The 24,558-nt window shown below is 37.8% G+C and overlaps 1 protein-coding gene across 6 annotated transcripts in view; it reads left to right on the top strand.

Annotated features, from left to right (window-relative positions):
- The first annotated feature begins 470 nt into the window (after nucleotides 1–470).
- SPICE1 (spindle and centriole associated protein 1) overlaps nucleotides 471–24,558 on the top strand; it is a 59,475-nt gene continuing 35,387 nt past the window's right edge. The window contains exons 1-7 of one of the 6 annotated variants that reach the window (XR_006207811.1): nucleotides 3,635–3,977; nucleotides 7,999–8,092; nucleotides 9,383–9,481; nucleotides 12,960–13,007; nucleotides 17,480–17,623; nucleotides 21,713–21,815; nucleotides 22,875–22,981. Coding sequence is in view for 5 of the 6 variants with exons in the window: in XM_015544963.2 (XP_015400449.2) it covers nucleotides 9,383–9,481; nucleotides 12,960–13,007; nucleotides 17,480–17,623; nucleotides 21,713–21,815; nucleotides 22,875–22,981 (501 nt within the window). In the remaining variant the exon portion in view is untranslated. Of the gene's footprint in view, nucleotides 494–1,895; nucleotides 1,975–3,634; nucleotides 3,978–7,998; nucleotides 8,093–9,382; nucleotides 9,482–12,959; nucleotides 13,008–17,479; nucleotides 17,624–21,712; nucleotides 21,816–22,874; nucleotides 22,982–24,558 lie in introns of those variants that run through there. The other 5 variants (XM_042957156.1, XM_042957155.1, XM_042957157.1 and 2 more) reach the window with 5 other exon arrangements.

The raw sequence follows: 24,558 nt of genomic DNA, 5'->3' as shown, positions 1-24,558 counted from the left end.
CAGTTATGTGTGGAAGCAGTTATGTGTGGGAGCATTCTCATTGAAAAAAATATTTTTGACAGAAAAGAATTCTAGGTTAACAGCTTTTTTCTTTCAATACACTTAAATGTTCTATGCTGTCTTTTTGCTTACAAAGTTCTAATGAGAAATAAAATGTTATCCTTATTTTTGTTTCTCTGTAATGTTTCTCTCCGGCAGCTTAAAACATTTTTTTAAAAATTATTATTACTGGTTCTGAGCAATTTAATTATTATGTACACTGATGTAATGTTCTTCATCTTTCTTTTGTTTAGGTTTTGTTGAGCTTCTGGAAGGCAGATTTGTGGGTAAAGATGTGATAGAAGGACTGAATTAGCAATGGGAGCTTATGGAAATCCTCTTCAGATTGCTTCAGTGTTATCAATCAAGTAGGAAGCAAGGTCACTGGCTAAGACTGAGGACAGAAGAAGATACATTGGCCATGACAGAAGGTATAAAGTCGTCCTGTAGGAAGGTGGGAGAAATCACTGGGGCATCTTTTTTTTTTTTTTTTAATTTTTTTTTAACGTTTATTTATTTTTGAGACAGAGAGAGACAGAGCATGAACGGGGGAGGGTCAGAGAGAGGGAGACACAGAATCTGAAACAGGCTCCAGGCTCTGAGCTGTCAGCACAGAGCCCGACGTGGGGCTTGAACTCACTGACCGTGAGATCATGACCTGAGCCGAAGTTGGCCGCTTAACCGACTGAGCCACCCAGGCGCCCCTACTGGGGCATCTTTAATATGGTCTTCAGGCATCTTTTAAGGGCACACTTAAAATTAGTAATCATGAATTTAAAGTTAGCATGTTGGGTGTTTTTCTCCTTCCAGTTTCAGCTGCAAAGATGCAGGTACTTAGTGAGGAGTTTTGCAATGGCCAGAACTGTGGTTTTGCCCAGAATTACAGTAATTCAGAGAGGGGCAGGGAGTTGAGAATGTATGCAGGGAGTGATTATATTGATTGACCCGTCAATATATGTACATAAAATTTCCCCAATCAGAGTGGAAACTGTTTCAAGGTAGTTCTTTGCATCTAGAAGGTGCTGAAGATGTATTTGCTGATGATCCCTGTACGGATGTGTCTTAACAGTAGAAAACCAGGGACTAAACGAAGTTGTCTTACTGGAGCAAATTAACTCCATTTTCAAATAAAATGCTTTGTAAAGTCCTTACCATAGCCTACACAGCTCTTCCTGTTCTGGGGCTAACCTATTAAGTCAGCTTCTCTAACAAGCTCCCACTGCTCTCTGATCTCCAGATATACTGAACTTCCAGTTTTTTGTTTTGTTTTGTTTTGTTTTTTATTATTATTGCATTTGCCACACAGCTTTGCGTATGTGGCTCCCTCTGCAGGAATGTTTTATTCTTTCTTGGTAGCTGACCCATGCTTTTCAGCTTTCCTGAGTAATTCCAACAAATATTCCTATAAATTTCGTATCTAGTTAGTATCTTCTACCACTTGTCACAGTCCTAATTTTACATTTGTGTCTGTTGACAGCTGTTTACTACTATGCAGTATGCTTTCTGAAGACAGGGATCTTGCCTATTTTTAGATCCCGCAGGACCTAGCATTAGTCTATGGCACATTGATAGGCGGTAATATTTCTGGAAAAAAAAAAAGGTGAATGCAAGTCAATATTATATGTGAAGCTTCGTGTGGAGAGCGACATCTTTCTCTTAGAGATTCACGAGAAACTGGCTAATGCTACATGCCTACCCTCGAAAGCTTTGCCCAGAACCTTGCACAGAGCACACGGACGAGGAACTACCTCCACCCACCACACTCCCTGCCAGCCTTTGGGACGCGCCTGCGCTCTGGCCCCACCGGATGTACGGCCCTCGGGTAGCCTAGGCAACATTCCGGAAGTGGCGGGCTGCGTTAACCTGTGGCGGGCCCGGCAGTTCTGGAGCTTGAAGTTTTAGTGGCGGTGGAGGCAGCCGTCGGGAAACGGCAAGGCAGGTTGCGATGACGTGGCGGAGGCCTTCAGCCTGCAGCCCGACCGAGTCTCAGGGACCGGGCTACAGGGCGGGGAGAACGGTGGTGGCGTCTCCCTTCTGTTCCCTAGAGCTCCGGGCGTCTGGGTGGAGGATCTTTACTACGGAAAGCGCACGGCGACTCTGTGTTTTGCTAGTGTGTGTGCGTGTCAGGTTGCGTGTCTGGGTGTGTTGCTGTCTGGCACGCTCCCCTTAGGCGTACCCTGAGTGTGTGCACCGCTGTCGGACACTTGTGCGCAGAGCTGAGAGTTGGGGCTACCCTGTTGTAGCTTTTAAGGAGTTTACAGTCTAGTAGGAGACAGACTGACTACCCAGGGTACTTGGGGACTGGGAGGGTCATTTAAGTCGACTGATGGCCGGGAAAGAGTGTATCAGGAGGGGCAGCTTGAATGAGTGGGAGTTAGCCGCGTGGAAGGAAGGGAGTGAAAGTGTGAAGGGTGTTCCACGCGGAACGTAAAAAATGGGTGGAACTACTCGTGAAGACGAGAGCTGAATGTATGGGAGATGTGAGGAGAAAAGACTGGAAAGAAAAGTCAGCCGGGCCACAAGGCAGGGAGAGGGTCCGAGTGCCTCCCTGCAGGAGGGAGCAGTAAAATCTTTTGGGGAAGAAAGCAAAGGGCTGAGAGCTATATTGTATTCTTACATCTGGGTAGAGGATTGATTGAAAGGACAGTGTTTGGAAAGGACAGCGTTTGGACTTGTTTCCCTTTCATCAGTTTTCCACTAGTCAAATCTCATAATTTACCTTATCTAAAATCCTCCAGTGACTTCCTATGGGTTCTTTAGAATAAGTGTTCAAATTACTGTAGCTTACAAAGCCATTATCTGGCCTCCGCCTTTCTTTTTATCCTCTTTTTAGCCTCTCACCTCAAATCTGTTAGTCAAACTGCTCAAACCACTTGTAAATGCCTTTTCTGCCACCGGAAACATTTTTCCCCCCCACTTCTAGCTTTATTCATACATTAGCTCTCAGTTTAAACATTTTGGGGGCAATTAGAGGAATGCAGTGGTCTTTTCTTACTTTGTAGAGTAAGGTATTTCCATGACACTGAATTTACTTTCTGTGTTACCCATTTTTTGTAATTACTCATTTAATTGTGGTCTTCTGATAAACCCTAAGCTCTGTGAGGGTGCAGCCTATTGTACTTTCTTTCTGTATCTCGTGCCTGGCGCTTGGCAGGTGCTTTCAAAATATTTGTTGAAATAACGTATAATGAAATGAGCAAATGGGTGAAAGGGAGTTCAATTAGGAGAAATGAGAGCTTGGACAAAAACGGTGGTGGTAGAAATGAAGTGAGGATAGGGGAGAGACATATTTCAGGGAAAGAATGAATAGATCTGGTATCTGATTGGAACAGAAGATGATGCTAAGGTTTTAAACCGGAGCAAACAGAAGGATGGTAATTCTGTAAGTTCGGAGCACGTCAATTGTATATCAAGAACTAGAGGTTGGCGGGGAGGGAGGAGCATGGATGATAAGCTGTATTTTGACTACACTGTATGTGAGACATTTGGAAGATGTGCCCAGAAGGCAGTTGGAAATGAGGTGTGTTGAGGAAAGGTGTGGAGCCTTGATTTGTGCTTGTTTGCTCAGTGCATTTGTAGTTTTGCTTAAGGGTGTGGGTGAGATCACTGAGGGAAGAGGTGAACTGCCTATTGGTGATCTAGCAAACAAGCTGCATAAGAATTGGCACCGTATTAGACCTGTTTACTATTTTATCGCCAGTGTCATCCAAAAAGAATTATTGCATGAAGAGAGAGGGTGTCCAATGGAAAGACAAGAGGCTTGGGATACAACTGGGTGAGGCTTCTTGGTTATGTGCTATCTGAGGAGGCGCCAACAGAGTCTGCAAAGAAAAGGATAGATGAATAGGAGAGAAACCAGGAGGAAGAGTGCCATGGAAGTCAAGGGAGGGGAGGGCTTCCAGGAGTGGGAGTCTGTAGAGTTGGAAAGGGCTTGAAAGGTAAGACGACACCAATAATTTTATCTGTTAGGAAGCTATTGATATTTTAGATTTTCTCCAAACAGGCCTAGATTTTCTGGGCTGTGCTGATTTTGTACTCCTTAGTACTACAAACCGTCAGAATATCTCTACAGTCTGACATTTCAACATGTAAACTATAGCTCCCGTATGAAATCTGATTTCTCTGAGTAGCACAAGAATCTCTCTGTCAGACCATAGAGTCTGATCCTGGGTTAAGAAAAATATGGTCATCCTTATTGGTGATGTTCAGGAGAACACTTTTCAGTGCAAAGGTGGTTCCCATGTTACAAAAGTTTGATGTGTAACTGTGGGTTAGTACATAAAAGTGCCAAAATATGCCTCTCCTTCATTCCTTCATGAAATTTGTTGGTGGAAGGAAGTCCATAGGTGGGATAGCAGCTTAGTTCTACCTTTGTGATCTTGGCACACACAGGCTGAACTTAGAGTTGGCCAGTACATTAGTCTCCTGTGCTGTGTTACAAATTACCACACACTTAGTGACTTAAAACAATACTCATTTATTATCTCACAATTCCTGTGGACAGGGTACCATGCTTAGGGTCTCACAAAGTTGTGATTAAGGTGTTGGTGGTCTGCATTCTCATCTGGAACCCAGCTTGGGAAAAATCTTCCTTGAGGCTCACCTCACTTAGGTTGCTGGCAGAATTCATTTCCTTGTGTCTGTATGCCTTGTATGCCTTGGGAGGGGGGCGTGGTGGTCTTCATACTGACTTTCTGCTGGGGGCTTCCCACAGTTGTCTGAATTCTGTGCCATACGGCCCCTCCCCCCTTTTTAAGTAGGCTCCACGCCCAGTGTATGCTCTGTGTGGAGCCCAAGGTGGGACTTGAACTCATGACCTTGAGGTCAACACCTGAGCTGAGATCAAGAGTCAGACGCTCAACCAACTGAGCCATCCAGGCACCCTCCCTGCCCCCACCCCCTGCCCCCACCATATGGCCCTTTTTACAGACAGTCACAGTGACAGTTGGCTTCTTCAAGGCCAGCAGTAGGACTCTTTTGCTCTACTCTCCTTATATAACATAAGGTTTATATATAAGACTTATAAGACTATATATAAGACTTATATAACGTAATGTGATCAAAGGAAGGATATCTCACATTTGTCTTGTTTTACTGGATAAAACAAATCACGGGGGAAAAAAAACTAAATAAGCCATGGATCCTGCCCAAACTCAAGGGTCAGGGATTATACAATGGTCATGATTCATTGTGAGTTGTCTTAGAGTAACCACAGCCAGCTTTGCTAGGCTAAATTGAAGTGAAAAAAAAAAAAAAGATAACAGTTGTATACTCAGTTCATTCAGACTTTCATAACAAAATACTAGACTAGATAGCTTATAAATGAGAGGTTTTTTTCTCATAGTTCTGGAGGCTGGGAAGTCCAGTATCAAGGCTCTAGCATGGTCGTGTTCTGGTAAGGCTCCTCTTCCTGGTTCATAGCCAGCATACCTTGCTGTGTCTTCACATGGTGACAGGGGTTAGAGATCTCTCTGGAGCCTCTTTTATGACGGCACTAGCCCCATTCATGAGGGCTCTGCCTCCCAAAGACCCCACTTTCCAAAGGCTCCATCCATCTCCTAATTCCATCACTTTTGGGGGTTAGAATTTAACATGAATTTTGGGGGGACACATTCAGACCATAGCATATCCCTTCATTTCACCACTGTTTTCGGCAGTGAATATGGAGGTGTTTTGGACATAACATTTTCTTATGCTAAAATTGATAACTGTTGATATTTCCACAAATAATACTCAGGCATTTGATCAATTGTTTATATTAATTTCCTTGTCTCTCTGCTTAAGAAAAGTTCTGTTTGAATACATTATATTTATCATCAGAAGTCACCATTAGTGTACAAATAGCTATGATTTAAAAAGTACTGCTTTTCCTAAATTTCAAATATTGTGATGTTGAGGGCCTCTTGAATGAAAGAAACAAGTACCTGGGCCTTTTGACTGCTCATAAGTTTTTGCATACTTCAGATTCATGGTAGGTTTTTCACAATTGAGGCTTGTAGAATTTCAGCCCCTGAATAAGTATAGGATTTTAAATAATGTAACATGAAATGAATTATCTTAGGAGTAACCTGGGTTCATTGTAGAGAATTTGGAAAATATAGAACCAATCAGACATAACACAGTGTTGGTACCATTTTCTAGGCGGTGCATTACATTTAGACCTGGTGTTGAATGTCACCTCCAAGCTGCCCATTATTTGTGACTTTGAGCAATATAATATACGTAATCTCTTTAAGCCCCATTTTTCTCATTTGAGAAATGGTTAATAGCTACCAGTGACATCATTGTCATTAATCCTAAATAGAACTTAGTATGTGCGAGGCAGGGGATCTAAGCACCTTATGTATTTAATTAGTTCCATTTTACAATTACTGGCAAAGCTGGGATGTGAACCCAGACAGTCTGGTTTCAGAGTGTACTCTTAACCACTGTGCTGTATTGTCTGTCAAGAAAGTATGTGCCTCATAGCGTTGTGGGATTAAATGTGAAGTGCTTAGCATAAATAAGTGCTTATAAGATATATTAATCAACAATTAATTAATAATGTATGTATATCCCATTATACTGTATATATGCAGTGGAATATTACTTGGTGATGAAAAAGACTGAAATCTTTTCATTTGCAACAATGTGGATGCAACTAGTGTATGATAATAAGCGAAATAAGTCAATCAGAGAAAGACGAATATCATATGATTTCACTCTTATGTGGAATTTAAGAAACACAACAGATGAACATAGGGGAAGGGAAGGAAAAATAAGTTAAAAACAGACAGGAAGGCAAACCATAAGAGACTCTTAAATACAGAGAACAAACGGAGGGTTGATGGAGGGGAGGTGGGTGGGGGATGGGTTAATTGGGTGATGGATATTAAGAAGGGCACTTGTGGGATAAGCACTGGGTGTTATATGTATGTTATGAATCACTGGGTTCTACTGAAACGAGTACTACACTATATGCTAACTAACTTGAATTTAAATAAATTAAAAAAATCTTACAAGTAAATCACTAATTCAATACGTTATGATCACATGCTTAGCTTTTTTAAATGTTGAAAAAAATTAGTGAAACAATTCCACTTTTAAAAAATATCAAGTATGGGGCGCCTGGGTGGCTCAGTCGGTTAAGCGTCCGACTTCGGCTCAGGTCATGATCCCACGGTTCGTGGGTTCGAGCCCCGTGTCGGGCTCTGTGCTGACAGCTCAGAGCCTGGAGCCTGTTTCGGATTCTGTGTCTCCCTGTCTCTCTGCCCCTCCGCCACTTGCACTCTGTCTCTCTCTGTCTCAAAAATAAATAAAAATAAATAAATAAATAAATAAATAAATAAATAAATAAATAAATAAAATTGGAGTATTTGTGTTTCTATTGTTGAGTTGTAAGGTTTTCTTTTTTTTAAAATATATTTTGGATCCAAGTTCCTTATCAGATATGAATTGCAAATATTTTCTCCCATTCTGTTGGCTGTCATTTCATTTTCTTTCTTTCTTTTTTTAATGTTTATTTTTTTGAGAGAGAGAGAGAGAGCATGAGCAGGAGAGAGGCAGAGAAGGGGAGAGAGAGAATCTGAAGCAGGCTCCATGCTATCAGTGTAAAGCCTGTTGTGGACTTGAACCCACAAACCGTGAGATCATGACCTGAGCTGAAGTCAGATGCTGAACTGACTGAGCCACCCAGGCGCCCCCTCATTTCAGTTTCTTCATGGTGTCTTTTGAAGCACAAAAGTTTTAGATTTTGATGGAGTCCACTTTATTTTTTCTTTGGTTTCTTTAGTGTTCTATATTTAGTGTTATATCTAAGAAACCATTGCTTAACCCAAGGTTCATGAAGATTTATGCTTATATTTTCTGTTGGGAGTTTTGTACTTTTAGCTCTTACACTGAAGTTGGTAGTTTAAGTTAAGTTGTATATATGTTGTGAGGTAGAGGTCTTAATTCATTCTTTTTTGTATGGATTTCCAGTTGTTCCAGCACCATTTGTTGAAAAGACTGTTCTTTCCCTATTGAATTATTTCTCGGCACCTCTGTTGAAAATATACTGATTGTAAATGTAAAGGTTTGTTCTGGACTTTTAGTTCTATTCTATTCCACATTTTTAAAATGGTATTTATGGTTCTGCCACTTACTGTGTGACCTTCACAGTTGGTTAACTATTTGTCCCTTAGCTGTAAAATGAGTGACAAATAGTAAGTACTTAATGGAATTATTGTTAGAATTAAAGGAAGTACTGTGTAGGAAGAGCTTACTTGGAACACTACCTTGTAGACAGCATGCACATAATATGTGTTAGCTAATGCCATCATTATTATCAGCATGATCACTATAACACAAGTTAAAGATTTTTCTCTAACTTGTAAAAGCCAGGTTTCTCTCTTTGCTGGATTGTAAAACCTGAAAATAGATAACATGTTTGAGGAATGAATATGATGGATTAAGACAGAATGCAAAGAGGACTAAGGAGAAGCCTATGAAAATACTTGCATTTAGGTGTTTTTATTACAGTCGACTAAATAATTTTTTAAAATGTACATAAGGAAAATACTACAGTCTTTTGTTTTAAGATAATTTGGAATAAGGGGGTCAGCTGGAAAGTTCTGTAATTATTTAGCTGTGTAATGAAGTTCATGTATATGTGTTGCTTGTTAAAAGTCATATATACATATTGTAAAATCCTAGTATACAGAGACTATGAGTCTTTTTCAAATTTTGTGTAATGTTTAGTCCAGTATCCTTAGCATTGCTATTTCAAGTGCCAAGCAAATGTTGGCAATTTCCAAATGCTAGTTTAGTATCAATAGTCATCCCCATTTAGTATTATGTGGAAATATACTAGAAATGATATAACTCACTTGTTTTCTAAACTTTAGCCACCTTTATTTTAAGTAAACACATACATATCTGGTAGTGGTTTTGAATGCTAGAATGCTTAATAAAGAACTCCAACTCTCTGCCTTTTTCCTTTTGCTTTTAGATTGTTAGCATGTTGACTGGCATTTTCTCTATTAATGGTGAAGTTTAACTGATGACAAAGCTTGTGACTACTGCCATAGCTCTGTTTTAGGTCATAATTTTTATTCCTGGAGTTCTTTGTTAAGCAAATATACATAAGTTATTAACTTGAAACCTAATTTCAAGTTAAAACCTGTTTTATTATAGTTATCAGTACAGTTTTCTAATTGTGAAGTAAAAGAACCAAGTATTTTTGGTAGGCTGTTCCCTTCATAATGCTTAAATTTTTCTACTGACACTTTAGTTTATTTTCTTAGATGTCTTTGTTCCCATCTGGTGATACCTAATTACCACGTTTTCTTATATTTTAAAAATGTGGTATGATTATTACTTCTAGATGTCACTTGTCAGAGTGAACCGTTATGGTACCCGAGGAGGAGGAAGGAAAGCGCTGAAAGTAAAGAAGAAGAAAACGTCAGTGAAGCAAGAATGGGATGTAAGTCTAGGCGGGATAATAAACCTGTAAGATTGCTCTGGAGGAATAGATGTGATGACATGAACCTAGTCTACACAAGACAGTGCTTTAAATGTAATAGGGCTCAATAGATTTCTGGGAGTGTTTAAGAGCAGAATCCTTTGGGGATTTTTTTAAGAATACACATGCGAGGCTCGTAACCTCTACCTCCTTTGAAGAGAGAATCTTAAGAGAGTGGGGAGTGTTTTTAAAAATCTCCCCTCCCGAACTTTGTTTTTTTTTAAATTTTTTTTCTTTAACGTTTATTTATTTTTGAGACAGAGAGAGACAGAGCATGAATGGGGGAGGGGCAGAGAGAGAGGGAGACACAGAATCGGAAGCAGGCTCCAGGCTCTGAGCCATCAGCCCAGAGCCTGACGCGGGGCTCGAACTCACGGACTGTGAGATCGTGACCTGAGCTGAAGTCGGACGCTTAACGACTGAACCACCCAGGCGCCCCTCCCCTCCCGAACTTTGAAAACTCACTGCTTAAGGCAACTGTAGCTAACCTGTGTTGCTGAAGTCTGAATTTTTTTGGTACTTTTTTTAGATTTGCCCATGGCAACCAGTGACATCATAATCATATGAGTGGCATTTTTGGCTGATAAAATGGGTGATTCTTACTCTCTCTCCTGAATTGTTTGTTTTTCACCTCCCGAGGCTGGTCAGTTTCAGTAGAAAGGTTCTGTTAAGATGTAAGACAAGTCTCAAGTACTTGGGACATGTGATCCCTGGCTTCCACTCTGATACTGTTTGGTATTATCAAGGGGATCTTTATCTTGTGCAGCTTGGTACTTTAGTTTGGACCATAACACTTTAGGTTCCTTTTCTTTCTAGTTGTGGAGAGCAACTAGTCAGGGACTACTTTGGATCTCTGGGATTCTTTTGGACTTGGAAACTTCTGGGCAAACTGACAGCCTTTTTGAAGTGGGTCAGGGGGACTTATCTGTGTTTATATTACTTTGTTGTCATTTGATTTGCTATAAGATATTATAAGGGTGTGACTCTAAGGTAATAAATGAAACTGATTAAAAGAAAAAAAAATACATGTGATAACTTAAGTTGTCTACTTCAGAGTGGTTACTTTGGGAAATTTAATATTTGTTCTGATATGCTGCTATTGCTCAAAACATAATCGAAACCCACCATTTGAAATTACATTCAGAATGTTCCTCATTTGCTTTTTTATTATCTCTAGTGCTGGAAAAATCTGTTTTTTGTAGACTGAACTTGAAAGTAGTTTTAAGTCATTTGGAGTAAATGGTGAATGAAGGAGGAGAGAGCAAACTGAATAATACTGTTTTGATAAAAATAATGAGATTTTTTTGAAATGGCTTATAATTTATATATAAAGGCAATTTCAAAAGAAAATAGTTTTAAGCAATAGTAGTATTAATGAAATTATATTTTCTCCCATGAGAACTAAATCCAAGCATATAACTTATATGCTTGAATTTTATTATGATTATTAAGAATAATTCTCAAGATCTTATAGTTATATCTTGTACTTTTTTTTAAACTCTTTTTTTAAAGTTTATTTTTATTTTGAGAGAGAGCGAGCATGCAGCATGAGCGGGGGAGGGGCAGAGAGAGAGAAGGAGAGAGAGAACCACAAGTAGGCTCCTTGCTGTCAGCACAGAGCCTGACTCCGGGCTTGAACCCATGAACTTTGACATCGCGACCTGAGCCGAAACCAGGAGTCAGACACTCAACTGACTCAGGTACCCAGGTGCCCCTGTCTTGTACTTTTCTAAATTAATATGAGAGGAATGGCAATTTTAGTATAGAGAACGCTTGAGTTAAGTATGAACTGTGACCAAAAAGTTAGGTCTTTGAATATATCCATCTTCTAATATAAGCCATTTCACCAGACCCAGTTCTATTTCTGTTAGAAGTAGAACTCTAACTTGTTTTATTTCCTGCCTTACCAAATCTGTATGACAAAATGGCTGAAGTCATTTTGAAAAGGGCCAAATTGTAGGGCAGCTACTTAAAGTTGTGTAGGCTGTGCATAGCTTAGTTCCAAGGGGGTACTTTTACATGGACTAGAGTAATAGCGGGAGTTCCTGGAGTTGTGCAGTGTGGTAGGCCTGCCATGTAGGTTTAGTACCTTTTTACATAAGTGACTATTTTCATATTTTATGAAATTATACAGTGCACTCGGACTTTATCCCTTATTATGTGTGACAGATTCTATGCTTAAGTTGTTTGCATGGATACAGATTTAACCTCTCTGTAGTGGTCACAGTTTATCTTTCAGGAATCTTGAGAGGTGCCTCATTCCGGAGTGCATTTTGAAAACTACAATTTTAGTTAAACTTACTCATTTTGAATTACATACTACCCTGTTTTATTTATTGTTTTAATGGAATGTATGACTGCTTGGTAAATACACTGCTTATTTTCTGTAAGACATCTAAAAATAGCCTGTTATTTTTTAACCAAGACAACTAACAATAATCCATATTAATATTTAGATTGAGGATACTGGTTCCTGGATAGAAATTCGTTTTGGTCCCAGGAGTTTGAATCCATTTTCAGCCATTAAAATCCAGTACATACTCATACCTAACCACACATAAATGAACAATATAAGGTCATAGGTGTGATATAACTTTCTGGAGGATGTGAAAAAATGTGATAAGAAGTTTGAATAATAAAACTAACATTTTATTTTAATTTAAATTAACACATTTGTTTTATATATTATGTGAGAATATAAATAATTTTATTTATTTGTTTATTTACTTTGAGAGTGTGTGAGCAGGGGAGAGGGGCAGAGAGAGAAAGAGAGAATCTTAAGCAGGCTCCTTGCTCAGCATGGATCCTGATGTGGGGCTACGTAGGGCTCAATTCCATGACCCTGGGATCATGACCTGAGCTGAAACCAAGAATCAGAAGCTCTACCAACTGAGCCACCCAGGTACCCCTATTTCAGTTTAAAATAGCAATTTTATCTTGCTAAAATGAGATGATCAGACAAATCCCTTAACTCTTTAAAGAAAGGTTTCTTGGAGGTTAGCTTGCTTATTTAGTTAAGTACATAATCTTTTAACTGAGGCCCATCTGGCATATAGGAGAAAAAAAGGTACAGAAGGCTTAAACTAAGAAAAGGAGATTTTTGAGGGGCGCTTGCCTGGCTCAGTCAGTAGAGCATTCAACTCTTGATCTCAGGGTTGTGAATTTGAACCCCACACTGAGCATAAGGATTACTTAAAAAAAAAGTTAAAAAATAAAAAAGGTTTTTTTAAAAAAGGAAAATGAATTTATCAAAAATGAACTAAAATTGATTTTAAATGTTTTTTAACCTAGTCTAAAGAAAAATTTTCCTGTAAGAAAATAACCCAAAGAAAGTTAATAAACATTTAAGTCCTATTTTTTAAAAAATCCAATATATACTAATATTTTGCAAGGAATCTTTTTTTTGTTGTTTTTAAAGAAAGGTCCTCTTTTTTTGCAGAATACTGTGAATGATCTTACAGTTCATCGGGCAACTCCTGAGGATCTGGTAAGTTTAATATCAAAAGATTTAAGATTTATTCAATGTTTCATTTAGTATTTGGTTTCTGACATTCAGAATAGAAACCAGAGACACTTCCTGGAAGTTGTTTAGTTTTATTTAATCTTATGTCTATATAAAATTGAAAAGCGTATCTTCAGTATTTCCTGAATTTACCTAGGAATGTCACTTAGTGTGTATTAAAATTTTATTAGATAGGTTTGGTTTACAGTTCAAATCTCTGTGGTCAGTATTGTCCTGTACACATCATAGATATCTCTAGCTTTATTTTACTTCCCTATACAAATGTACTGGTCTAGTCAATGTACTAATTTATTCCTTGAATATGCCATGTATATTTCCACATTTGAGCCTCAATTCATGCCGTTTTCTTTACTTGGAACAGTTTGTCTGCCTTTTTGTGTGCATGTCCAAATATTACTTTGCTTTCTTATCCTAGTTCAAGGCTTACTTTTAGAAAGGTTTCTACTGTAGATTTTAAAAAAAGCAGCTTTATTACAATACAATTCACATACCATAAAATCCACCATTTTAAAGTGTACAACCCATTGGTTTTCAGTATGTTCATAGAGTTATATACCTATCATCATTTTCTAATTTTAGAAGATGTTCATCACTCCCTAAAAGAAACCCTGTACCCATTAACAGTCACTCTGTATACTCCCCCTCCTTCTAATCCCTGTCAACACCTAATCTACTTTATGTCTCTATGGATTTGCCTATTCTGGACATTTCATATAAATGGAATATAGTGTGTGTCCTTTTGTGTCTAGCATAACGTTTTCAAGGCTCATCCATGTTGTAGAATGTATCAGTTCTTCATTCCTTATATTGCTGAATACTGTTACATCATATGGATATGCCATATTTTATTTATCCATTTGTCCATTGTTGGATATTTGGGTTATTTTCACTTTTTGACTATTATGAATAATGCTGCTATGAACATTCATTTACAAGTTTTGGGTGAACATATGTTCTTAGTACTCTTGTGGTATACCTGGGAGTAGAATTGCTGGGTCATATGGTGCCTCTATAGTTAGCTTTCTGAAGACCTGCCAAACAGTTTTTCACAGTTTTTCACAGTGGCTGCACTATTTACATTCTTTTTTTTTTTTTTTAATTTTTTTTAATGTTTATTTAATTTTGAGGCAATGCGAGAGACAGAGTGCAAGCAATGGAGGGGCAGACAGAGGGAGACACACAATCTGAAGCGGGCTCCAGGCTCTGAGCTGTCAGCCCAGAGTCCAACGCGGGGCTCGAACTCACCAACTGTGAGATCATGACCTGAGCCGCAGTCGGACGCTTAACCGACTGAGCCGCTCAGGTGCCCCTGCACTATTTACATTCTTATCATGCATGAGGGTTCCAGTTTTTCCATATCCCTTGCCAACACTTGTTATTATTGTATTTTTGGTTTTAGTTTTCCTGGTGGGTGTAAAGTGGAATCTCATTGTGGTTTAGATTTGCCCTAATGACTCATGATGTTAAGCATCCTTTTGTGTGCATATTGGCTCTTTGTATTATTTTCTTCTTTGGGGAAATGTCTATTGAGATTCCTTAGCCAGTTAAAAATTGGATTACTTGTGTTTTTATTTTTGAGTTGTAAGAGTTCTTTACACATTTTGGATCCAAGTTCCTTATAAGATGTATGATTTGCAAATACTTTCTCCCATTCTGTTGGTTTTCTTTTCATTTTCTTGATGGGTATTTTTGAAGCACAAAAGTTTTTAATTAATTAATTAATTAAAATTTTTTTAAATTTTAACTTTTTTAATGTTTATTTTTGAGACAGAGAGACAGAGCATGAGCAGGGGAGGGGCAGAGGGAGAGGGAGACACAGAATCCAAAGCAGGCTCCAGACACTGAGCTGTCAGCACAGAGCCTGACGCGGGGCTCGAACCCACAAACTGCGACATCATGACCTAAGCCGAAGTCATATGCTTAATTGACTGAGCCACCCAGGCGCCCCTAAAAGTTTTTACTTTTGATGAACTTGTTTATCTATCTTTTGTCACCTGTGCTTTTAAGAAACCATTATCTAACCCAAGAGTCATAAAAATTTACTTCTGTTTCCTTTTAAAAGTTTTATAATTTTAGTTCTTATATTTAGGTCTTTGATCCATTTTGAGTTAATTTTTGTATATAGTGTAAGATAGGGGTCCAACTTCATTCTTTTCTAAATGAATACCCTGTTGTCCTATGTACCATTTGTTAAAAAGACTGTACTTTCTCCATTGAATTATCTTGACACCGTTGTTGAAAATCAATGGTCTGTAGGGGCGCCTGGGTGGCTCAGTCGGTTAAGTGTCCGACTTCAGCTCAGGTCATGATCTCACGGTCCGTGAGTTTGAGCCCCGCGTCGGGCTCTGTGCTGACAACTCGGAGCCTGGAGCCTGCTTCGGATTCTGTGTCTCCCTCTCTCTCTGACCCTCCCCCGTTCATGCTCCGTCTCTCTCTGTCTCAAAAATAAACATTAAAAAAAAATTAAAAAAAAAAAGAAAAGAAAATCAATGGTCTGTAAACATAAGGGTTTGGTTTGGACACTAAGTTTTATTCCACCAATCTATATGTCTATCCTTATGCCTCACTACGTTGTCTTGATTATTATAGCTCTGTTCTAAGTGTGAAGTTTTTTGAAGCTGCCCAACAATTGGTATCTCCTCTGAACTGTGGTTGTACGTACTGTGTATGAGGCATTGAGTATGTGCCGCCTAATGCATATCATTTATTTTTACATGTACAGTTGGCGCTTGAAGAGTGTAGGAGTTATGGGTGCCAACCCCCTGCACCGTCAAAAATCTGTGTATGAGCTTTGACTCCCCCAAAACCTGACTACTAATAGCCTACTATTGACAGGAAGGCTTACTGATAACATAAACAGATGATTAACATGTATTTGTATGTAATATGTATTATATACTGTATTCTTACAATAAAGGAAGTTAAAGAAAGGAAAATGTTACTAAGAAATCATAAGGAAGAGAAATTACATTTATAGTACTGTACTGTATTTATTGAAAAAAGTCCATGTATAAGTGGATCCACATAGTTCAAACCCTTGTCATTCAAAGGTCAGCTGTATGTTCCCAATCTCCCTGGGCAGATTGTTAATGCTTTTGAGGGATAGGGGCTGCCTCTTATATGTCTCTGTGGACCTGGGAATCTTAATCCTAGTAGATACTCATTAAATATTTGTTGAGGATAGTAATGATCCCCTACTGACTTAAATTTTTTTATTATGAAAAATTTCAAATTTATGTGAAAATGGAGACAAAAGTATAAAGATCACCCATACAGTGTTCACCCAGATATAATAGTTATTAAAATTTTGCCATATATGCTTCATTTTTCATACCCTTTTCTTCCTTCACTATAGCATTTTAAAGCAAATCTCAGAGAACGTGTCATTTTGTGCCAACATATTCAGTTTGCATTTAAAAAAATGCAGATATTTTCTTATATAACCACAATGCTGTTATCATACCTAATAAAAGTAACAATAATTTTTTGGTATTGCCTAATTCCCAGTCCATGTTCGTATTTCCCCAGATGTCTCAAAAATGTCGTTTTCATTTGTTTTTGGTCTTCAGAATCTTTGCACGGTATTTGGTTGTTGCAGTACGTTTTATCAGATGCCCTATAGATCTTGTTCTCTTCATAGTTCTGAATACTAGAGTGCTTGTGAAGCCAGTATCTGCTCCTATTCCTTAGTCAGCTCTGTGAACTCTCCTCTAACTCTTAAGTTGTGGTTCAGATCTCTGCTTCTGCTTCAGCAATTCTACTTTCTTGGAGTTCTGCATCTCCAGCGACCCTCTTCCACATGCAGCCTTTGCAGGGCTCTAAAAAATAGTGCATTGTTAGTTTTTGGTAGTGATGTGAGTATTATGAAATGGGTGTGCCTTTGCCAAAGGTGACTCAGTGGGCTTTGTATCTTTTACGTTGTGGTTAGTCACTGTGTGTGTGTGTGTGTGTGTGTGTGTGTGTGTGTATGTAATTGTACATATACACACATACATAACTGAAAAGTTTAATAAAACACAGTTTTTAACTTTATTAAATGTGATGTACTCTTAGTATTTCCTATTCTATATTCTATTTTATTTCAAAAATGTTGATTTGACCCATGAATTGATTTTGCCACTCATTAAATTAGTCTTCACCTGCAGTTTGAAAAATAGCAGTTTATTGAATAGTCTTGTACAAAGGAGGTAAAAATTGATATTTTTTTTCATTTTGTCTTTTTGCTAGGTCTACTAGTTCTAGAGACTTCTTTTTTTTAATCACTTTTGAAAATGTAGAAGACTGTGAAAATTTTGGTTGTGAATATGAATAAATATATATGTGTTGGACCAGAAAAATATTTTTAATAGATGAGTTAGATTAGGTGTTCTCACCATCTGAATAGGTAACATCTTTGTTCCTGAAACATTCTTTTATATTTTTTTACTTTTGTACAGATACGTCGTCATGAAATACACAAATCAAAGAACAGAGCATTAGTACACTGGGAACTGCAAGAAAAAGCTTTGAAGAGAAAATGGAAGAAGCAGAAACCAGAAATTTCTCATCTTGAGAGAAGGAGATTATCTATCATGAGGGAGGTAATGCTGAGTTGCATAATATTAGAGAAGAAAGTGATAAATGGGGTTCTCTCTTTCCCCCTAAATTTGTTTCACATTGGAGAAGGTCTGGCAGATGATTGCGTCCTTATACAGTGATCTACACATGGACTTTGAAAAAAGCAGTAGAGTGACGATTAGTCTAGTTTGGAGGTTTGAATTCCTGCTCTGCAAGTTACTGTTTGTGTGACTTGTCTGACTGTATTGTTAAGAGATTTTCGTGATATGTAGTAATAAAGGGATTAGGACAGTCCTTGGCACATAATTAGTGTCATATATATAATTACTTTTCTCAGTTCACACAAGTGATGTTAGATTGATTACTTTGCAAAGAAAAAATGTGTTAGCCATTTGTCTTTGGCTTAATCTTTTGACAGATGTAGGGTGTTTGGATAAGTAATCAGATGTATAGGAATAAACAATATGGCAAATAAGAGGAAACCACAGTAAAAAATCTTTTATTTGGGATGATATCACTGTAATCATTGTAAAAGAAATGTACTTTGTCGTGTTGCTTCTTGTTCATTATTGAAGCTTATGGCACTTGGATGTTTGGGTGACCTTTCATTGCAGCTCTAAATCACTCTGTCTTTTGAGGAATCCATTAGGCTTCTTAGTGAAATGTAAAAGTCTTGATCTTATATATCAGCAGGAAGAATTCTAGCTCCCAAATAAATGTTTACATGAACTTATAAAAAGAACAGTGGATGGAGGGAATATGGTTCTTTATAGATAAGTATGTTTTGGTGATCTTGGACCGTCATGCATATTTCAACGTTATAGGGTAATTCTCAGTGACCAGGAAACAAGGCAGCCCCTTTGAGGTGGCTCTGGGCTTTTATGTCCCATCTCTCGTGGCTCCTGCTCGGGTTCTGAATTGCTTATACAAGGAATGGGTGTGGTAGAAGTAGGGATCAGAGGAAGAGCCGTGAAAGAGGGTGTGTGAAGTCTCTCTGCCTCCACTCCAGGGCCGCTCCTCAGGCTCTGGTGTCATGGTTCTCAACACTCACTGCACAGTAGATCAGGGTTGAGAACTTCCATTAAATAATCACCACATTTGGACCAAGATGTAGCTATACAAGGATATTCTGATTTAGTGGACCTGTGATGTGGGTATTATTTAGACAGTTTTTGTGTAATTTTAGTACGTTGCAGGATTGAGAACCTCTGCTGTTAGTAGGATTCAGGTACTTCCATTTAACCATATATTTTGGAGGTTATCCATGTCGGTATGTAGAAATCTACCTTTTCTTTTCTTTTTTTTTTTTTTTTTTGTCCAGATAGTATATAGATGTACCACAGTTTATTTATTTACTGCTTTATTTGTGGGCACTTAGGAAGTGTACTGGAGTAAAGCTTAGGCTTCTGGAAGAAGAATGACCCCAAGATACAGTGGTTTAAACAAAATAGAAATCTATTTCTGTTTATAAAACAATTGAGAAGAAAATGGTAGTTGGTTGGGACGCTGGGGCCCTTTATTCGAGGACTTCCACCTCTTGAGTAGAGAATGGCTGTTCCAGCTTCCTTCAGCTGTATTCCAGCCAACATGAAAAGGGGAAGAGAATGCATGCTACTCCTTTCACATACTGCCCAGAAATTCTGGCTTGTCTCCCATTATCCAGAAATTCATCACATGACCATTCTCACCTGGAATGATGGTCAGGAAATCTAGCTATGTACTTGGCTAAAACTTGGGGATTCTGCTGTTGAAAGGAAAATGGAAAGAAAGGAGATTGGTGGATAAGTGGCAGGTCTGTCACCCACAGATTATTACCTGTCTTGGTTCTACAAATAATACATTGAATATCCTTGAATGTTTTTAAGTACATGTAAAACTTTATTTATAGGACAAATTCTTAAAAATGGAATTGCTGAGTCAAAGGATATGTATATCTGTTATTTCAGTGTTCAATTTGTAATGTCTCTGTTCAGGGATGTAAAGGGATCAAATGAAGAAGGCTTGTTGAGAATATTCATGTAGGCAGTTATCATTATGTATTAAGAGCTACTGCTACCCGTCCAGCCCCCAGGGCTGGACTCCTGGATTAACAAAAATTCAGAGAAAAGCTCTTTGGCATTTGCTGTAGGATGCATTCATGTTATGGGAATCAGGCAAATGAGGGTCCAGATTCAGAGAGAGGGAGACTTTGATGAAGATTTTATAAATTCTAAAAGTATAATAACTTCCCAAGTCTCTCTGCAATTTCCTATTTCAATCTGGTTTTTATTATCAGAGAACAAAAGTGCTAGGATGGGAAGTTTTTTATAATGTTTTTGAAGGAATCTTGGACAGTCCTTTGCAAATCCAGGCTGTGTACCACCATTCATAACTTTGGCCTTGTGTTCTGTGAACCCATCTGGGAAAGTAATGTATACAGATGGGCTTGCAGAGATTGGCTTACCTATCAAGAGGATGAGTTTTAACCGAAAGAAGCGATAAGTAAATCTAGAAAGAGCAAAAGAAAGCCAATACACTGATCTCTGGTCTCTCAAACCATCTGTCCCTAGAAGGCTGGGCAGACTGGCAGAGTACAACAGGGCAGCAGCTTTACTGGAGACTTCATTATAATTAATATCAGATCTTGGTATGATAAAGTTATTCCTCTGTAATCTGCTTCTGTCAGTTATATCTTTTTATTTTGATGGAAGGTCAGTGATTTTTTTTAAAATAGTAATATCAAACTGCTATTAGGAAATATTCTGTGTGTAGTTTTCCTAGTTTAAACGATAGATTATAATGTTCCATTTACTTTCTTTCCTAAGCTCTAATTGCATGTATTGTATGTACTTGCAAGATCGCTAACCAGGGACTGAAATTTGGTTCATGGGATAATACACTTTAAGTTGTAACAACATTGTCAAATATCTCTAGAATGATACAGGTTTTCATTGTGTCTACATCCTGATAATACCCCTTTGGGTTTGGGGAAGGTGGTGGTATTTTCATTTCCATATTAGCAAACTAAGTTTAGAGAGGTTGGATTTTACTTAGTATCCCTTGACTGGGCCTAGGATCCCAGTCTTCTGGCTCCAAATGTGCTCTTTGCCTTATAGCATTCCAAAGCTCACTCTTTGTGGAAGGAACAAATTCAGGACTTTATTCTCATCTAGTGAGCTAGCCAACATGGTTGGCTACAGCAGGAGAAGAAGGGAAATAGAATTTTATTCTTGTTATTTTTGTCAGTGTCCTAAAACAGTAACTAAGGTTATATTATATACCTGTTTCCATGGGCTAGAGAGATTCTGGTAAGAGCATTTGTTGCCAGATGCTTTATTGTTTTGAATCATTGTTGGAAACTGTGGGTCGTTTCCAATTTTGTGACTCCTTTCAGTTTAAGAATGCCATCTGGCGGTGGTGGCTAGAGTTGACTTGCCTGCATGTCCTTGCTTGTAATTATGAAAGTTCCTAAGTTGAAAGTGCCTAATCAGAGGCACTACTGTAATGGTATTGTTTTGGTTCTCATCCCCCCATGATAAAAATCCATCTTGTTTATAAATACAGAAGCATCACTTTGTTTGATGCCCTAAACCTCATATCTTAGCTCATATTCTCTAAGTTGTTGATCATGATCCAATAGTAGGTTATGAAATACACTTTAAAGGTTGAAACACCTCTGAATTTATGGCTCAGAGATTTATGTCTTTAATCAATGTTTTTCAAACTGTGGATCACAACTTTTTAGTGGATTGTGAAATTGAGTTAGTGTGTTGTAGCCATTATTTAAAAAAATGAAATAGGAGCTAAAAGGAAAATTTCAGAGTGGTTCTCAAAGAGTAAGGTTAAGTAAAACTTTTATTCTGTTATATATTTACATTTGTTTGTGTGCTGGTTCGCAGTTAAATAATGTATTTCTTACTTGGATTGTGGCCAAGCACATGAAATCTATTAATTATTGTAATAGCCCCATCTACTGGTACTTAAGGATATTGTCACTGAAGGATTTTAGAAAGGTAGTGGCCTTTGGTTATTTTTATGCCCGCTACCTTTGTATGGACTTTTCCTTTGTGATTTCATAAGTATATGTATATATATTTTTCTGAGTAATATATTTATCATTAACACGTATCTAGATTCTTTCTGATCAATACCAGATGCAGGATGTTTTGGAAAAATCTGATCATTTGATGGCTGAAGCAAAAGATCTATTTGTTGATTTTCCTCGTAGGCGCACAGGTAATGTATTCAATTCAAACAAAAACTTCTTTTTCTTATTAACCATAGCCCATAGCTGGCTATTTGGAAGAATTTTAAATCATTTCTCGGGCACCACTTTATTTATTTATTTATTTATTTATTTATTTATTTATTTAAGTTTATTTATTTTTGAGAGAGACAGAGACAATGCAAGTGGGAGAGGGGCAGAAAAAGAGGGAGGGAGAGAATCCAAGCAGGCTGTACGTCATCAGTGCAGGGCCTGGCACAGGGCTTGAACCCATGAGGACGTGGGATCATGACCTGAGCTGAAACCAAGAGTCATCTGCTTAACTGACTGGGCCACCCGGGTGCCCCTTGGGCACCACATTATTTATATCACAAGTATTCTAGAGTGGATAACATATAAGAGTTGTTAGGCATAGACTCATTATAATTTGTTTTTTTTCACTAAGAATATTAACTATTACAAATTACTGAGCTAAGCAAAGGTAAGTTGTTATTATTTACTAGGATATTTTATAGGGCAATATACAAGATTTTATAATTTAAAATATGACTTAATTTCATTTATTAATATTAAGTTACCATATAAAGTATTTGTATTTGTGTAACTTGAGTAAAACTTAATTTGAAGTCTAAATCTACTTCAGTCTCTCTCTAAAAGGGACTTTGCCTCTGTTCAGATACATAGCATCATTCACTTTAATGTGTATGTAATCTATTGTTTAATCCCTAAAAATAGATCATTAGTTTTTAGTGTAAAGTTTCAATCTTGGCTTAGCCATTTATTAGTGTGACTCAGGGCCATTTGCTTCATGTCTCTGAGTTTCAGTTTACTGGTCTGTAAGATAATACTAGTAACAATCTCATCAGATTTTGTGAGGGTAAAATGACTTAATGTATGTAAAAGTACTTGGAACAGCGCCTGGCATATAGTAAGTGTTTGTATGAATGTGAGCTGCTATTATTATTATTTAAGATTTTCATGTGATAACAAACTTAGGGCAATGTGTATTGTTTGTAAAGTCAATTTAACTAAATGAAATAAAATCATCATTACTTATTTTCCTTCTGCAGGGTTTCCGAATGTAACAGTGGCTCCTGATTCCTCTCAGGGTCCCATCGTGGTAAATCAAGACCCTGTCACCCAGGCCATTCTTAGTGAATCTGTCATAGAGCCTCAGGTAATGTGCTATTCTCATAGCCATCATACTTATGTGGAAATTAAGCTTATGTAGGTATTGTGGTAAACATTTCAAAAGCTTAAATATCAACAGATATCTAGTTATGGTTGTTAGAATTGTTCTTACTGAAGCATATTGCACTCTCTTGAGTAATGTTTGTACCAAAGAAGACAGGACTGGATAATGATAGCTACCTTTTATTGAGTACTTACCTACAAGGTAAGCTATTATTATCTCCGTTTAGCAGAAGAAAAACCTGAGGTTCGGAAAAATTAAGTGCCTTGTCCAAGATCACATAGCTTGTTGGCATCAGAGATGGCCTTCAAGCTGGGTTCCATCTGCCAGTATGGAAGGAGTGGGGAGTCTTTTCACTTGCATTTTGGAATCAGGTGGATCTATGTTTGTATTCTATTACTTACTAGCTCTTTGATCTGGAGTTGATTTCTTAAGGTGTCTGAATTGGCTCAGAGTGTTTTTGGTTTTTTTGTTAAATGGGAATAGAATATACTTACTATGGTTGTTGTGAGGATCAGCTGAGATAACTTATGTAAAATGCCTAGCATAATTCCAGATACTAGCTCTTCATTAAATGTTAGTCCCTTCTAATAGTGTGTTTAAAAAGTAGCTACCCAGGAAACTTGGGATATATTGTCTAGTTAGATGGGAAAATTTATTTTAGTAGTAAAATGTTAATTAACCATATCCTAAGCTAATTGAAACCATTAATTAATTAATGATTAATTCATTAATGATTAACTCATGAATCAAAATGTTTAGAATTTTGAGATGGGACACATTTTTTAAAAGCACTTGAAGAATTTAATACTAAAATAAAACAACTTCGTAGAACTGATTAGGACTCAATACCTGTTTAATGCAATTTCCTAGGTTATGTATATGTCCTATGAAGAAAAGGAGAATCATCAATTAGAGGGTTGATCCTAGGGAATTATAAGGTCCAAAATCATAAAAAACCATGTTAAGTATTGCTTTCTATTTACAAAGGCAGTTAAGTAAAATTACACGTTTTAAATAGCCAACACCCATTAGCCGTATCTCTAGCCAAAAACCATTATGTTTCGGCATTTACTAAAAATGTTAGCTTTCAGATATCATGGTCTCTTTTATGGGGATGGGGAATTGGCAAGAGCTGATATTAGAGAGACAGGGAGGAACTAGGTAGTGAAGGGCTAAGGAACCAGAAAGTAAGAGTAGAGCCACCAAAAGATTATAGGAAGAGTAGAGTCATGATGAAGTCGACTGTAGAGTGAAAGATGGGTTTGGGAGGGAGGAGACTGGTGAGAGGATCTGATTAGAAGACTCAGGATAGAATTTATTTACGTATGTATGTATGTATGTATATATATTTATTTTTGAGAGAGAGTGTGAGCAGGAGAGGGGCAGAGAGAGGGAGACAGAAGACCCAAAGCAGGCTCCACACTGGCAGCAGAGAGCCTGATGTGGGGCTTGAACTCAGGAACCGTGAGATCATAACCTGAGCTGAACTTGGATGCTACCCAGGTACCCTAGGATAGAATTTTAGTGAGAAGTAGTGGGAGCCTAACCTAAGCAGTGGC

Source organism: Panthera tigris, chromosome C2 (assembly GCF_018350195.1).
Source record: "Panthera tigris isolate Pti1 chromosome C2, P.tigris_Pti1_mat1.1, whole genome shotgun sequence".
Lineage (NCBI taxonomy): Eukaryota > Metazoa > Chordata > Mammalia > Carnivora > Felidae > Panthera > Panthera tigris.
Note: the sequence above shows the minus strand (reverse complement) of the source record. Positions and strands in the feature narration are given on the sequence as shown.